Source organism: Eurytemora carolleeae, unplaced genomic scaffold (assembly GCF_000591075.1).
Source record: "Eurytemora carolleeae unplaced genomic scaffold, Eaff_2.0 scaffold1700, whole genome shotgun sequence".
In the NCBI taxonomy this organism is placed as follows: Eukaryota; Metazoa; Arthropoda; class Copepoda; order Calanoida; family Temoridae; genus Eurytemora; species Eurytemora carolleeae.
In genome coordinates, this window is record NW_019397588.1 from 4,603 (window position 1) to 21,964 (window position 17,362).

The following is a 17,362-nucleotide window of genomic DNA, read 5'->3' on the forward strand; positions in this document are numbered from 1 at the left end:
TTACTGAAAGTGCCTTATTTTAAAAACTTGTATTGGATTACAAAAAGAAGCTTCTCCGATATGCAGTGTACAGCAAATGTTTCCCTTCCCCACCCCCTTTTTTTCAACAATAGCCTTCTTTTCTATGAAGAAAAATGTTCTATCTAATTAAAAATATTGTCTCATATCCTGTCGTGAAAGCTTTTTGATAATGAAGTACACGCAGAACAAAGTACTTTAAAAGTTATTTTTATGATTTTTCAAAACCCCATAAAGCTAAACAAAGAACATGCAGAACAAAGTACTTTAAAAGTTGTTTTTATGATTTTTCGAAACCCCTTAAAACTAAACAAAGAACATGCAGAACAAAGTACTTTAAAAGTTGTTTTTTGATTTTTCAAAACCCCTTAAAACTAAACAAAAAACATGTGTATCTGTTAAATGATATGTCTTAACATTCTAGTTCAAGATTGCTTAGTCAGTATAAGTAAGGCAGCCAGAGTGACAGGAAGTGTACAATTATTTCTTTCAAAAATATAAGATATCGTCTTTTTAAAATTTAAGGAATTGTTAGAAATTTAATTAATTTCCAAACTTATGGAATAATAACACAAATGAGTCTTATATAGGATATCATTACATGGGCCAATTTTTTAAAATGTCGCATTGATTGTAAATTATTTTAAAAAGTAGGATTCTTTTTAAATTGATTACTTAGTTGTTAAAATCTAACAAATTATTTTTATTTTATTTTCAGAGTTCTAGACTGCTAACATGCCAAACATTATAAATGACATAAAGTTAGATTTTAAAGATGTTCTTTTCCTTCCAAAACGAGGAAAAGCTGAGAGTAGGTCGGATGTAAGTACTATTTTTTTGTACATTGAAAGTTGATTTTTATTTGAATTTTTTAAAATATATTGCGTGACTGCGTGTGTATTATATCTTAATATGCCCCCAAAAATTTCAATTTTTTTGCATTGGTTTTTAACTTTGCCGTCTTTACAATTTTTTTTATTATTTATCTTTCCTCATGTATACTATTTTCATTATTCCATATATATTGCTTTTTTCTGTTCTTTATTTAATTTTCGTTTTCTACTTTTGTTGGTCTCTCAATCGGGTTCTGATTATTTTAAAATAATCAATTTATTTTAGTTCGGTAATTAAAAATGACATTTTGCATTGTATGCTCTTTTTACCATTTAAAATCTTGGAACTATGAATTATGATGTAAATCTATGACTTTGAAAAGTAACGCTTTCTACAGCATGCACAAACATAGAAATAGCCATTATTTGTCTCATTTCCGAAAAAATTGGTCGCTTTTTAAGCACTATTTGTGAATCTTATTCTTAGCAAGAAGGGGTCCTGTAAATTGTAGGATTTTTTATATTATATTATTGATCTACTATAGGTTGACCTGAACCGTGAGCTGACCTTTAAGAACTCTGGTCAGACCTACTCCGGTATTCCTATTATTGCCTCGAATATGGATACTGTTGGAACCTTTGAGATGGCTAAAGCCCTAGCTAAGGTATCATTTACTATCATAAAACATAAGGAATTGAGGCATTGTCACAAACTCTAATCCCTATATCTGTAGACCTTTGATAATTCTGTTGGATCAAATAACCTAAGTTTGAAAGGTTTACATCATCAGGTTGCAAAGATATAGGGAGTGTGTGGCAAAAACTCGATTCTTTTGTCTCAACAGTGAACACCACAACCCTCCTTTTGATATGGGGGGGGGGGCAGAGAAGTAGAGAAGTACCTTTATGTTTTTTAAATAAAAAATTGACAAAAGTTTAGAACCTTTCTCACATTTAGCAACTGTTAAAAATTATAATATTGCTTGAAAGTTTGATTGTATCAAGGGTGCCACTGCCCCCCTGTAACACGAAATTTATTGAAACCTTAAAGTAGTTTGATTCTGAAAATGATTAGAATAATGGTTAAGATTTAAAACTGAAGCAAATCATCCTAATTATCCATTTATTGGATCTATTTACATATTTTTTTAAACAAACAGTTTAGCTTTGAAACTGGACCCCCTCATGAAATTCTAATGCATTGCATGGCGAAGGAGGGGATACTTAGATTTTAGATTTTGTAAGCATTGAATTCCCCAAAGCTAAAGCTCCCCTTGTGCTGGGAACCTCTAAAAGTCGGTATAAGTTTATTGAAGTTATTGCTGGGAAAATATTTATTAGAATTCGTCATTGATATTGGATTCTTTAGACAAATACAATTTTATCAAACTAAATGCATTTCCACAAAATAAATAAAACATTTTGAATAAATTTCTCTCTTTTTAAAGAAATATTCCTTTTTATACGAAATCAGATCAGACTTTTCCGTGATTTGTAGGTTAGACTTGTAGGACAGATTTGACTAGATTTGGGACAGTGTAGGACAGATTTCAGTAGATTTAGAATAGTGACGGACATATTTCAGTAGATTTGATACAGTGTATGTCAGATTTGACTAGATTTGGGACAGTGTAGGACAGATTTAATTAGATTTAGGATAGTGACGGACATATTTCAGTAAATTTGAGACAGTGTATGTCAGATTTGACTAGATTTGGGACAGTGTAGGACAGATTTCAATAGATTTAGGATAGTGACGGACATATTTCAGTAGATTTGAGACAGTGTATGTCAGATTTGACTAGATTTGGGACAGTGTAGGACAGATTTCAGTAGATTTAGGATAGTGACGGACATATTTCAGTAGATTTGAGACATTGTATGTCAGATTTGAATAGATTTGGGACAGTTTAGGCAGATTTCAGTAGATTTGGGACAGTGTAGGGTAGATTTCAGTAGATTTGGAACAGTGTAGGACAGATTCAGTAAATTAGGGAAAGCGTAGGACAGATATCATGAGACTTGGGACAGTTTAGGGTCAGATTTCAGTAAATTAGGGACAGTTTAGGACAGATTTCAGTAGATTTGGGACAGTGTAGGACAGATTTCAGTAGATTTGGGACAGTGTAGGACAGATTTCAGTAGATTTTTGGACAGTGTAGGACAGATTTCAGTAGATTTTGGAACAGTGTAGGACAGATTTCAGTAGATTTGGGACAGTGTAGGACAGATTTCAGTAGATTTGGGACAGTGTAGGACAGATTTCAGTAGATTTTTGGACAGTGTAGGACAGATTTCAGTAGATTTTGGAACAGTGTAGGATAGATTTCAGTAGATTTTTGGACAGTGTAGGACAGATTTCAGTAGATTTTTGGACAGTGTAGGACAGATTTCAGTAGATTTTTGGACAGTGTAGGACAGTTTTCAGTAGATTTAGGACAGTGTAGGACATATTTCACTAGATTTGGGACAGTGTAGGACAGATTTCAGTAGGTTTGGGACAGTTTAGGACCGATTTCAGTAGATTTGGGACAGTGTAGGACAGATTTCAGTAGATTTGGGACAGTGTAGGACAGATTTCAGTAGATTTTGGGACAGTGTAGGACAGATTTCAGTAGATTTAGGACAATTTAGGACAGATTTGAGGAGATTAGTGGCAGATTATGAACCTCTTAGGACAGTGTAGGACAGGAGTTGAAAAGTAAATGTCAATACAGGACAAGACTGGTTAAAGTTAGGACAAAGTTGGCTTGAGTTTATATTTGACAAGTTTAGAACTTTCTAATTTGTAAGTTTTGTTGACAAATTTGTAATTTTGTTCGTTTGGATTCTTTAATCAAACTTCTTTTCACTGAAATCCTTTTCATTAAAATCTTGATAAAATTTTAGCTTTGACCTTTTTTGAGACCTATAAGGTAAACTGGAGATAATATAATCTAATTACATTGGGAAAGGGTTCCGGTTGCTCTTTTAATGAAATTAAATAAACCTTGAATCAAACAATTGGGATAAAAGGTAAAAATATTAAAGGGAGTGTTCTCGAAAAATGATAGAGGGTATCCGGTATAGGCTTACGTCGAAAAATATTCTGTTGCGTCTATGAGGAGAAAATTGTTAAAAAGGTACAAATTCAGAAAGTTGCAATTTTCGACTCGGGTCGTTAAAAAATCAATTTAATTCCAGACAAATCATTCAGAAATAAAGAAATTTTTATAATCTCTCTTTTATCAAAAGTTCCGATTTTGGTTTGGAGAGTTTTTGCAGGCTTTGGTTGATATTTTGCTCTTTGGATCCGCATAATTTTGCAATTATCGGCTCCATTTTGCATGGACAATATGGAGCCGATCATTTCGGGACACAATAGAAAGATAATCAGAGAAGAACGAGAAAAATCTACTATATTAGACAAAAAGAAAGAATTTGATTGCCGAGTTGGTGTAACAAGATGTCCCTTTAAATGGAAAATGTTTAACTCAGTCAATTATATGCAAAGCAAAAATATCAACAAACGATGATACTTAAGCCTACATTGGGCTAACCTCTAATACCTTCAGAGAGAGGTTCTTGAATCGCACTAAATCTTTCAATCTAAAAAAATACGAAACCAGAGGCCGAATTTATAGAATATGAGCCGCGGCTTAAATTTAAGCCACGGCTCAAATATGGTTCGTTTCACTTAAAATCGTATTCATTGTTTCAAGATTTAAGCCGGCGCCCAATTGAAACCGGTTTTTGGCGGATTTAAGACGCGGCTCAAATTCATTAAATTCGGACAGAGTATTAGCCTTTCAAAATACAGATGGAAACTGAAATCTATGGACAAACTGTTCAGCATAGATTGAAACATCAGTACCTGCATACAGTCCAGCCTCGATAAACTGTAGACTATGTTCAATGTAAAAAAAAAACAATTATTCTGTTTAAAGAAGAAGAAAAAAACTTTTGAACAAGAGAAGTGAGCTGTTAGGAAAATGTAGACCTAAAGCCAATTATCGTTTTTTCTGCAACTATTAAACAACCAAACCAGTAACTAGCAACTGGCCTGCTTGTTTAACCTGTAAACTTCACGCTACTTGGTTTCTAAGCTTTAGGAAGCTAGAATCCCAAGGAAAATTTAATAATTAATAATTTCAAGTTAAACTCTTTAAAACTTTGTCGGAGTAAAAAGTTTGGAGATATCTTTGTTTTTTATCTTCCGGCGCTTTATTAAAACAGAGATCTGATCAATTATGAAATAGATATCAATATTTTTGTTTCTTGGAACTGTTTATTTATTTTGCGGATTTTCTGCGAAAGTGACCTGTGCATTTCTTGTTTATAAGAAGCAATGGATAAGTGATCAGAATTAAAAACCGACGGTATCAAGGGTATCGTTGTAAAAATAGCATTGCAATCTTTGCATGGAGGGTCACTTGAAATTACGCTTTCAGTTCTTAAGTTCTCATCTATTTTTAGCATGGATGCTTCACCTGTATCCACAAGTTCTACAATGTGGAGGAGTGGGTCAAGTTTGCCAAGGAGAACCCCGAGGTGTTGAAGTATGTTGCTGCCAGCAGCGGGTCTGGGGAGAAGGATTTCTTGAAGCTTAAGGAGATCGTGGCTGCTGTACCGAAGGTGAGAAACGCATATTTGTCTGTTGGTTGGGGTTTTCAATAAACGTCAAGACAGCTAAACCGATCATGCCCAATTTTATTTGTGGTATTTCGTTGAAATAAAAAAAAAATATTTCAAAAATGTCAGTTTTATCATTAACAAAGACTCCACGTTAATTTCTCTTTAAACAAAATAAAAACTTTACATTATTTAGATATTTTTTATTTCCCCATCTTCAAATAGAAGCAAGCAGAGGAATTTAATGGATTTATCCACTATGACCACATCTACCCCATCAAAATCCACCTTTTAGACAAAATACATTTTTTGGTCGGAAAACCCTTTCATTGAAAAACTTCAGGTCAGAAAACATTAAAGTTGAGAAAAAATGTAAAAAGGTTGAAATTAAATGTCGAAAAGCTTAGATTTATGGATTAAATTTTTTTTCAAAAATTATCGTTTTTCAAGAAAACGATCGTGTCGTTCGTTGTAACTCATCGGTTTTTAAAAACGATAGGATCAATAAAAGAAAAAACGAAAAATTATCGTTTTTTCGTTCGTTTTTAAAACGTTAAACAATCCTATTCATGTCAGTCTGTCTGATGTCTTAATAGTTCTAAGATACTCGTATGAGCCATTTTTATTGACGCTTTCTATTGAAATAATCTTGGTGTTTGTCTTTTTTCTTTTTAGTTTTCCATTTATTTTAATTAGGATGAAATAAGAATCTTTTTTAAAGAAATTGTTTTAAAATTTCCGAAGTAGGACGAAGTTGAAACAAAACGAGAATACAAGATCAAAATGTATAGACAAGATCAATTGTGTCCAAACTAAGCTAGTCCTAAAGCCCCTTAAGATTTTTTTGTATTTCCATATTTTAAATTTTGAACAAAAATTGGAATATTATCGATTTTTCTCTAATATTTATCAATAACTTAAATCTGTATCTTGTCTATTTGATAATTATGATAGTTTTGTTATTTTGTTCAGCTCGGATTTATCTGCTTGGATGTTGCAAATGGATATTCAGAATTCTTTGTCATGTTTGTTAGAAAGGTAAAAATATAAATATAAACGTCATGGGGTCCACGTTTTTTCTTTGTTAAAAGTAAAACCGTGTTCAGTTTTTAACGTGTTTGCTGATGCTATTATGACAATTATGCGGCAACAAGGATTCACAACAGCAGTGCTGAGGATCCGGATCCGCAAAAATATGCGGATACACAGATCAGGATCCAAGGGGCAAAATACAAAACCAAAACGTGAAAAAAAAACCTTTTTACTTTGACAATTCTGCTTTGTTAAAAAAATCAGTAAATCTTAAAGAAATGTCCATGACTTGGATCCTGATACGGATCCATTTTTTTCCAGTGCGGATCCGTATCCGCATCAAAATTTAAAAAATCCTAAGCACTGCACAACAGTCACATCTCCCACAGTTATCTCTGATCTCTGCTGTAGAAATGACTCACTTGAAAAGTTTCAAACTTAAGAGACTGTAAGCATGATTTCAAGTAACCCTTCATGCAAAAATGCAATGCCCGATTCACAACGTCACTCTTAAAACCTTTATCTGATCAATAATGTGGAAGTAATGGTCATTCTCAGACTTAAAAGTGTTTATTTCTCACAATTCCCATGTGTCGTCCTGCAGTAGAAATAACTTTTGAAGAGAAGTCACAATTTAAAAACATCAGTTTTTTTAAATTTTTAAACATTGATATTTAATTCATAATTGTTCAGACAAAGCTTTAAGATTAACTTCAGATACTGGCATTGTAGTTTTTGCATCGAGGTTCACTTGACATTACGCGTACAGTCCCTTTAACCTCGTGTAAAAGAGGTATAAATTATTATAACATGTGCAGTGTGTACTGTAGCGTTTATTTTTAGATTGAAAAGTAAAGATTTCTTCATCAAAGCTTTTCTAGACAAAGGGAAAATGTTGCAAATCGTTTAAGGCTTTCATATGGCGTCAAAAAATATGATTTTGAGAATTAAACAATTTTGTGATTTATCAAATACGTGTTTATTCACTAGGTTCGGAAAGAGTTCCCAACCATGACGATTATGGCAGGGAATGTTGTTACTGGAGAGATGGTTCAAGAACTAATCCTTTCTGGAGCAGATATTATCAAGGTTAGGGTTCAATATTCTCCAGATATTATCAAGGTTAGGGTTCAATATTCTCCAGATATTATCAAGGTTAGGGTTCAATATTCTCCAGATATTATTAAGGTTATGGTTCAATATTCTCCAGATATTGTCAAGGGTAGGGTTCAATATTCTCCAGATATTATCAAATTTAGGGTGCATGTATTCTCCAGATTAGGTTTTATTTAATCTTTTTGAATTATGTTTCTTGACCTATTGTATTTTATATAAAACTTATTATCAAGGTTAAGGTTCAATATACTTCAGATATTGAGTTAATTAGTACATTGCTTATGAAAAGTACAGTACACTACCATATTAAATGGATAGATCGATCTTAGAAGTATTCTTCATTATTGGTCCGTAGACGGGATACTACTATACATTCACTCCCAGTTCTTACTTTGAATAAAGAAGCTGGCAAATTACGTTTTACTGAAATGATAAGAAATCATTTCCCATCCCCACCCCTGAAAAATATACAATTATACACCCCTGTAAGTAGACATTCATGCTCTGAAACAAATAGGATCTTGAAAATCAATTTTTGAGTTGAAATGGGTCTGTGTAGTGTGTACAGTGCGTACAGTGTACACTGCAAAAGTGCTGTATTTAATGTTTATTGGACTGTTAAAATTCACAACTAAGTTTTACGGGTTCCACAGTAGTTAAATAAAGATGATCCAAAGATTGTATTTTAATCACATTTTATTGTGACCCTTTGTGTCCAGGTTGGTATTGGTCCAGGAAGTGTATGCACCACGAGAAAGAAGACTGGTGTTGGATATCCCCAGCTCTCAGCTGTTATGGAATGCGCGGATGCCGCACATGGTCTTAACGGACACATCATCAGGCAAAACAGTCATTTTGAAAAATCAGTCTAGAGAGAAAAAAAAACAATTAAATTGAAGGGGATAGTTTTAAAGAAAATAATAGGATAATTGGGACATCGATAAAGGGACAATGCCGTTGGAAAAGAAGTTTTTTGAAAAAAAATAATTGAACTTTGAGGGGAGTTGGGCCTCAAAAATGGCTTTAACTTTAATGCCGATTTTGTGTGGTTTCCCATCTTGACATTATTATAAAATTTAGAAAAATATAATATTTCATGCCTAATTAGTAATAATTGACTGTTGATCTGGGTAGTGATGGAGGTTGCACATGCCCTGGTGACGTGGCAAAGGTCTATATTTATTTTATTGTTAAATATTATAAAATAAATTCAATATTCTGATAGAGGTTCCAAGTAGCGTGCAAAAATGTGAAGTGTTTCGTTTTCAGAGTTCTAACCTCCAGCTTTTTATGCAAAATATTTGTCATCTTTTGATGTTTTTTAACAAAAGTTATTTTTACAGATAATCTTTTAACATACAATCAACGAATTTCTCGAAACAAATTTGTAGAAACAAAATTGAGTATAAGTCAATGGCTTATATTTTTAAGAATTACCTCTTGGCTCTTGGGGGGGGGGGGGTATTATTAAAAATCAATATTGACATATGTTACGTTTTTTCAGACTTTTCTAAGACTTCTGGTCAAATATTTTCTCACTTCAGTGAAAAAAACCCCCAGAAAAACGTTCAAATATACATAATATCTGATGAAATAAAAATTATATTTTTATATAGAAAAGAAAAAAAAATTGAAATATTAATCTCAAATCTGATATGTCTTGTCATTTAGATCAAATTATCACAATTTTTGGTTGTTTTTGTCGTTGTGTTTCGTGATTCGTCTAAAAATAAAAAAAGGATTTTTAGGCGTTTGGTGCTGGCGCCGATTTTGTTATGCTTGGCGGTATGTTGGCCGGTCACGATCAGAGCGGCGGAGAGATCATTGAGAAGAACGGAAAGAAGGTGTGCGCTTACTCTCAGCTGGAAACTCTTGTATTTAGGATTTCAAGATCAATGCTTGATATCAAGATCAATGCTTGATATCACAATGCTTGATATCAAGATCAATGCTTGATATCAAGATCAATGCTTGATATCAAGATCAATGCTTGATATCAAGATCAATGCTTGATATCATGATCAATGCTTGAAATCAAGATCAATGCTTGATATCAAGATCAGTGCTTGAAATCCTTTTTTTTTTGTTAACCTTCAGATAAATTTAATCTTTATTTCATGGAACCGGGAAAGTGTCCAAAATTCATCCAATCACGAGTGTCGTTTTCAGAAACCTATCAGCCAATCAGAAGCCGGGAAATTTTGCGCGCAATCCATGAGAGAACTCTCATTGGTCAGAACCCAGCAGGGCAAAAAGAGTATTAAGCAGAAAATCAAAATTTTCCAAAGTGGATATTGAAATTAAGTTAACAGGATTAAGGGTATCTAAGCAGAGTTTCCAGCTCTGTACTAGTAACATACTGTTTACATAGTACAGCTGTACTCTTGTACATTGTTCTATTGTATAAACTGCCGTATATATGACTGGTGTCTTTGGTCAGATCAATAACAGTTAGTAAACAATGATTTCACAGGCATTCAGGAATTTGTCCAGGAGGTGGCCTAAATTTTTTATTTCTTGGGGGGGGGGGGTTCAGATCCCCCTAAAACCCGTAGATTTCACTGAATACGCCTCTGCACAAGCCAGGCGAGGAGGTACTGGCAAAATTATTCTAAATCCTAGTCCTAATTCGTCAAATGCGTAAAATTTATTCAAATGAAACATTTGATATTTAAAATTTAGTCCTAATTCCAAATTGTGTAAAATTGATTTAAATGAAACATTAATTGATATTTAAAATTGTAAAAGGTGAAAGAGTTTTATGGCATGTCGTCAACTACTGCGATGCACAAGTATTCTGGTGGAGTTGCCGAATACAGGTAGTAATCAATAAACAATAAATAAAGTAATTTTCTGTATTTTGTTGTTGTAATTTTGGAATATGAATTTATACTTGATTTAAAACACTTTTACTGAACCATTTTTTTGTTAATTTAACCATTATTATGAATTGTATTTCCTCTTGAATTCTGTAAACAACGACCTAAGCTTTCTGGTCAGCTCCATAACCCCCCTGTGTACGCTCTTTTGACTTGTTTAAACTGTTTAACAATGTTAAGGGCTAGCGAGGGTAAAACGGTTGAGGTTCCATATCGTGGTGATGTAAACGCTACAATGCTAGATGTACTTGGAGGAGTTAGGTCAACCTGTACCTATATAGGAGCTGTCAAACTCAAGGTTCGTATTCCCCCCCCCCCCCCCCCCTTTTTTGTTTTTTTTTTGGGGGGGGGGGGATATTAACCAGATTGCTAATTACATCTGAAATTTTAATCCTTTTTTGCTTTTTGAAGAAAAAAATCCTTGTCAACATCTATTTGTTCAATTTAAAAAAAATTAAGATGCAAAACATCTAATTTGATTTAATAGACTTGGAGCTAGGTACAAAACGCCTAAATATTCGACAGAAAATTACAATAATTTCTATTTAATTTTGGAATTTGTACATTTTGCAACATTGATATCTAATTCATACTTGATCAGACTCCGTACCGTTGTGAATCGGGCATTGTTATCTGTGCATGTAGGATCACTAGAAATTACGCTTACAGTCCGTTCAAGAATAAAAGAATGTAAACAAAAGATATTATCAAGATTGAATAAATCTTTGAAAACATTAGAGTACAAGTTCAACTTAGTTGTCTTGCAATCCAAAAAGGGATTGTTGTTTTTTCTCGTCGTAGACCTCTAAAAATGTAATAGTTTCTTTAGGTAATGAATTGTGCAGATACGGTCTAAGAAGTATTGCTAACTTTTGAAATATTGTTTGTGGATTCCAAACAAAATCAAAATTTTTCTAATCATACTTGGAATGAAGCTAATGTGTTATAACCTGGAAATGAGATTTAGGTGTTTTTGAATTTAGTTGTTTTGCACCCACTCAATTTTAATCCGTTAGTCATAAACAAGTGCAGTTTTTATATTTTCTTGATTATTTTTTTACTTTTAATAATGCTATTAATGATGAGAATAACACAAGTATCTAAGTTTAATTAAAATTTGTAAGGAGAGAAGGTTTTAAGATACACTGTTGTTGTCGCTAAGGAACAAGATTCTGACGATGAACAGATAACAAGGAATAACCCTCAAATCAAAATCGATAATGCAGAAAACTCTTTATTTCCTAAAAAAAATGAAATGAATAATGATAAATAATTATTACAAGGGTTTACAAATTTATAATGAAAAGATTCTTACGATCTATTTGCCTATTTGTGGGTTAACTGTCGAAAAGTCCTAAGACGCTTTTTATACATTAAAACTTCTGAAAAGAGTAACAATTAAATGTTGAGGAAGAACACTAATTCTTTATATGAAAATATTCTTGCTTAACTTTGAGGTGGTTCACAATTAATAAACGTTTATACTCCGTTGTCGGAGACAAAGAGAAGCGGGCTGAAATTGTTTGGTTTGGTTTCTCGTCTCCGAGAGGAGCTTTTAGGTTGAAGACGACATTACATGGAGGGGGGGGGGTTAATGTTAATGGTTGACAACTGTGTATAGCCACAAAGGTTTATTAAACAATGGGTGAATCTTTTGTATCTTATCTGTTGCTTCAGCGCTTAGACGGGTTCTCTTCGACTTGTTATTATTAGACGCTGAATACTTAAATCATTTCCTAATTATTTCTTGATGGTTTTTCACTTTAAATTATTCGATTTAAAGTATACACTGTGGATGTCGAGTTCAGTCGCAGAAGCTGAGTTCTATCAATAAAAGTTTGCCCTTTGATTATAATCGTGTAATTTTGACTTTGCTAGAATTGAAATAATGATATTATCAAGGCTGTTATTTTCCTCTACTGATCAACCGGAGATGAGATTGGAAAAATTTATTAAGTTTAAGTGAGAGTTGGCGGGAAATAAACTAAAATTGAGCTGAACCATTTTTGATTTTGCGCGAACACTAACCCTTTTAATAATTTTATTTTAAAGATTTATTCACAAACAAAGATATAGATTATACTATACATACATATAGATTAATAGAGCGGTGGAGCAGAGAGCTTTTAGTTAGAGATTTATATATTTATATATATCTAGATATATACTATACATACATATAGATTAATAGAGCGGTGGAGCAGAGAGCTTTTAGTTAGAGATTTATATATTTATATATATCTAGATATATACTATACATACATATAGAAATAGTGTAGTTTAAAGGGAGTGTTCGCGAAAAATGAAAGGGGGTATAGGTTTAATGCGATAAAAAAGCGCTTTTGATCGCCACTAATCTTACTTCTATCTGTTGCGTCTATAAGGAGAAAATTGTTAAAGACGTCTCATACCGAATAACATGGCGTCCATACAAATTGAGAAAATTGCAACATACGACTTAGACCGTAAAAAAATCAATTTAATTTCAAACAAATCATTCAGATATTACAACCTATAGTCATCGATTATCTTTCGCCACATTTACATATAGTTGATTTTTCATAAAATGTTTTAATTGTTATGATCTGAGAGTTACTTATAAAAACGTTTATTCCTGTTTCGAGGATTTTTGGAAATGAAGACGACATTTTCATATTTTCCAGGAATGTTCGAAAGCAAGTTGTAAGCTAAATATTATTTTAAAAAACAAAATCAAAACTAGTATGAAATATTAAATTTATACAAATGTGGCGAAAGATAATCGATGTTTATAGGTTGTAATATCTGAATGATTTGTTTGATATTAATTTGATTTTTTTTACGGTCTAAGTCGTATGTTCCAACTTCCTCAATTTGTATGGGCGCTACGCTCTTCGGTATGAGACGTCTTTATCAATTTTCTCCTTATAGACGCAACAGATGGAAGTAAGATTAGTAGCAATCAAAAGCGCTTTTTTATCGCATTAAGCATATACCCCCTTTCATTTTTCGCGAACACTCCCTTTAAATATGTTGATATATTTCGAATATATAGTTTTACAATTGAAACAATAAAATGCTAAATTACGCAAAAATAGGCGACATTGATCATTACTCCATTACATATCATATTTATGATTTCAGTATTTACGTAATCATCGAATCCTTTAACATATAGATTATTTTGATATAATATCTGTTCGGTTCCATAGTAGTAAAACTATCGTGTCAGAATTCCCATTATTACACGGTTCAGGAGAAAATAGTTCCCATATTGTTCGCTTCCCATATTTTAGCTTTATGAGGAAAAAAATGTAATAATGTAAATTCTAAACTAGATGAAATAATCTTGATGTATTCTTTAACAAAGGGCGAAGAATTGATTCAATGCTTTAATCATTATATTAGGTATTTCATCAAACTGTCTCAAAGCCTTTATTCAAACAATTTTTTATTTTTTCTTCATTGCAAACCAAGTTTGTAAGATTTTGCAAATCTCTGCACATTTGTAATAAAACGGTCAGAGCTTTTCCAAAATGGAAAGGTTATCATGTTTTTCACAATTTCTATCAACTTGCCTTTTCACTTTAAAAATGGATACTGAACAAAAAGAGCTTTTCCAAAATTCCACATTCAGTTGTAATATTTGGACAAAATAGACAGAATTAAGAGATGATGGGGGNAGTCACCATACCTCGCATAGCTAGAGTTGAAGTGGTACCACAATCATAACCATTAAATGTTAGTTTATGGAATCAAGTCATTGAAATATTAGTGTCACAAACTTTATGTGCTAGCACCCCATAGCATAGAACACAAACCAATAAATCTTGTTTCATGAATAAAAGACAAAGATCTTCATCATTCATTTCTTGAACTGGTTCTTGCTTGATAACCTGCTTTTCTCTCCTCTTTTTGGAAGATATAGGATTTAATATCCAGAAAATGATTTCTTCTGAAAATGATTTCACTCTTTTGTTCAGTAGATTGAGACAACCCACTACTATTCTCCATCTAAAAAACTCGGAGCACATTCAACATGCTAAATCTATTATATAGCCTCAACTTTAAAAAACAAACAAGCAAAAACATTATAAAATAGTAAACAAACAAACTAACTAAGAAAACAATCACACCGTGTACATGCATTATTTACAAATAAAGAATTAATTTTTACTTATAGAAGGGTTTTTAACATTTTACCATTGTAACATTAGAAAAATAAAATAGTAATAGTCATGACAAGAGAATAAGTGAAATTTTAAAACTTATTTGCAACCCTTCATGATGTCAATTATCCCAACTTGATATAGTTGAATTTCACACGAATTTTTAAAAATGTAATTTCTTGGGTATTTGCTCATGGAAACTTACAAATATGATAAAATGCGACCTTCGTTAAGAATACATCATGATTATTTTATCTCGTTTAAGAATTTCCATGATGACATTTTTTTCCTCATAAGATTATCGTATTCTTGTATTTAATTTTAATATTTATTGTAAAATCGAAATTTTCCATGCATGGCCGGTCCAATAGGACATCGCAATATTTCATTAGTTTCTTAACTAACATTTTACTATAGATCCGGTAGATTTACAAAACAATCATTGCAATGGAAAATAAATTTCTGCCAAGAACTGTGTTTAAGTCATTTTTGCATAAATTAGAAAGAAATCTAATGCAAAGCTTAGAACTTTCCTTATTAAGAATGAATATATTTAACTTACAACATTTTTGAAATTACTGCTTTATTTTTAGATTTGTTTTGAACTATATACAAGGTCTAAATAAACATGGGAATTAAAGGGGACTGCTGTTTTTATTTAATTTGACCCTCCATTTGCTGACGGACATGTCCGAATCCAAACGGTATCCTTTAATTCTTTATCTGATTAATAATGTGAAAGATCTCGTTTTTTTATCATAAAATTTTGATAATTAACATTTTTCTTAAGCGAGAAATGCGCAAAATTGTATATTTGATTAGGAGAAACAATAAAAAATGAATAGCCAGTTTTCGAAAACAAAAATAGTAATATAATTCCAACGTGAGCACTGAGCAGTCAAACCTTATAGGATTACCATTGTGAGTGAATCGGACATACCAGGGACCCTCATCACTTTGTTCCTTTGTACCTAATATATTGTATTTCGGTCAATTTTAAACATAAAATAAGTAAAACCACATTTTGAAAAGGCAGGAAATCTTTGTCATTTATGAAACACAGAAATCACAGACTATAAATAATTTGACACCACACCGTATTTGATAATTAAATGACTGTTTCAGCAACTGACGAGGAAGACGACATTTATCCGCGTGACGCAGCAGACTAACGAGGTTTATCAAGGTATTTTCAAATTAGTTCTCTCCGAATTTTATTTTTATTGTCACAGGGTTTCTCACTGAGAAATTTTGGTCAGGGGTTGCCTGACATTTTATTGGTAAGATCTACAAATTTTTATGAACCCCAATTCAACTTCAAGATGACCTTGTCATTTTAACCTTAGAGAAACATTGGCTCGGGGTGAGATATATATAAGAGGCTGGTGGAGAAAGAGGGAAATATCTTTTAATGTATTCTCAACAAATCCTCATATATTAAAATTATTTCTCTGAATTCCGAAAACTGCGAATTTAGTGCGTCCATATTTTAAACACTGCACTTGCGAGAAAGAAGAATCAATATTCCGTTCATAATGATTTGTCGGTTTTAAAAAACATTTTGTGTGTGAGTAAACACGTGAATTTTCTGAAAAAGGATTTTTTGCCGTAAAAATGACACACCATTTAACTTATCATATTTTTGTACCGATTATAGTGTACTAAATATTACAATATGAATGGTATTTTTGATAAATTGCATCTTCTTATTTGCAAAAGCTCACAAAGGTTTATAATTATATCATTCTAACTTTGGTCAAATATTTTAACAAACTAGCTGAAGTACCCGGCGTTGCCCGTGGATTTTTTAAAATCGAAATTTGAAGAAAAAAAATCGATTTTTTTATGCTCATGCTACCCCTGGGGTACCCATGGCATTCCTCAAAAAATGCCAGCCCATTCGGTCCAGCCGTTTGGTCAGTGATAGCTAACATATATGTATGTACAAACTTTTATATATATATATATATATATGTGCGAAGAACTGTATTATATAGAAGAAATGGCGTCATGTTGTCTTTAGTCATGAAATACAATTTTTACATTTTTTTCTTCTAATTAAGATATTTTACGCGGAAAACCTTTACTGGCTAGGAAAAATTGGCAATTTTTATAAAGAAATATTTTTTTTAAGTTTTAATTGAAGTAAAAATAAATTGAAATTAACTTTTATTTCCTAGCTCTGCTTTAAATAGCTTAATTTATATGTAGACATAACTAATGCCTCAACACAAACATTTTATAAAATTACCTATAAAGTAAATACAGGCTATAGAACTGTTATTTTGGCACGATGTGTTTTCAAGTTTTATGATTAAAGTTTTATGATTAAAATATTATTTCAGGGTCCACCTCGCAGCCTTGAAGAGTGTGAAAACCGGATCTACAACACTTGTACTGCACAGCACGTAGATCAACAAACAACTTTTCTTTTTCGGATACAACATCCTCGATTTCGGAAACATTCAGAGTATTGTTCTTCTGGAAAATTAATTTTAAATATTTATGTAAAATACTGCAATTTTTGAGTCTAAAATGTATCATATTTGTTTTAATGGAAAATTCGTTTTAGTTGGTAAACGTTCTAGATATTCCTAGTCACATTATGAATTATCATGGTCCATGCAACTAATTAGTTAATTTCTATATTACCTATAAAATACTTAAAATTAATCGATCTCAATAAAAACGTTTCATTTTTGAATAATTAGTATGAGATTAAAAG

General features: G+C 32.1%; 1 protein-coding gene across 1 annotated transcript; it reads left to right on the top strand.

The window, feature by feature from the left end:
- The first annotated feature begins 710 nt into the window (after positions 1-710).
- Positions 711-17,192, top strand: LOC111715051 (GMP reductase 2). The gene is made up of 12 exons (XM_023490290.1): positions 711-840; positions 1,397-1,516; positions 5,307-5,465; positions 6,435-6,500; positions 7,485-7,583; positions 8,330-8,451; positions 8,745-8,781; positions 9,359-9,454; positions 10,359-10,429; positions 10,670-10,787; positions 15,763-15,823; positions 16,983-17,192. The coding sequence occupies exons 1-12, from the start codon at positions 754-756 to the stop codon at positions 17,000-17,002; spliced, it is 1,056 nt and encodes a 351-aa protein (XP_023346058.1). The 5' UTR covers positions 711-753; the 3' UTR covers positions 17,003-17,192.
- The last annotated feature ends 170 nt before the right edge of the window (positions 17,193-17,362 follow it).

Excerpts from the sequence above, each read along its gene's own strand:
- LOC111715051 (XM_023490290.1), top strand. The coding sequence starts at position 754 with ATGCCAAACATTATAAATGACATAAAGTTAGATTTTAAAGATGTTCTT. Across the intron at positions 1,517-5,306 it reads TGGCTAAAGCCCTAGCTAAG|CATGGATGCTTCACCTGTAT; the intron begins GTATCATTTACT and ends ATCTATTTTTAG. Across the intron at positions 8,782-9,358 it reads GCCCTGGTGACGTGGCAAAG|GCGTTTGGTGCTGGCGCCGA; the intron begins GTCTATATTTAT and ends AAGGATTTTTAG.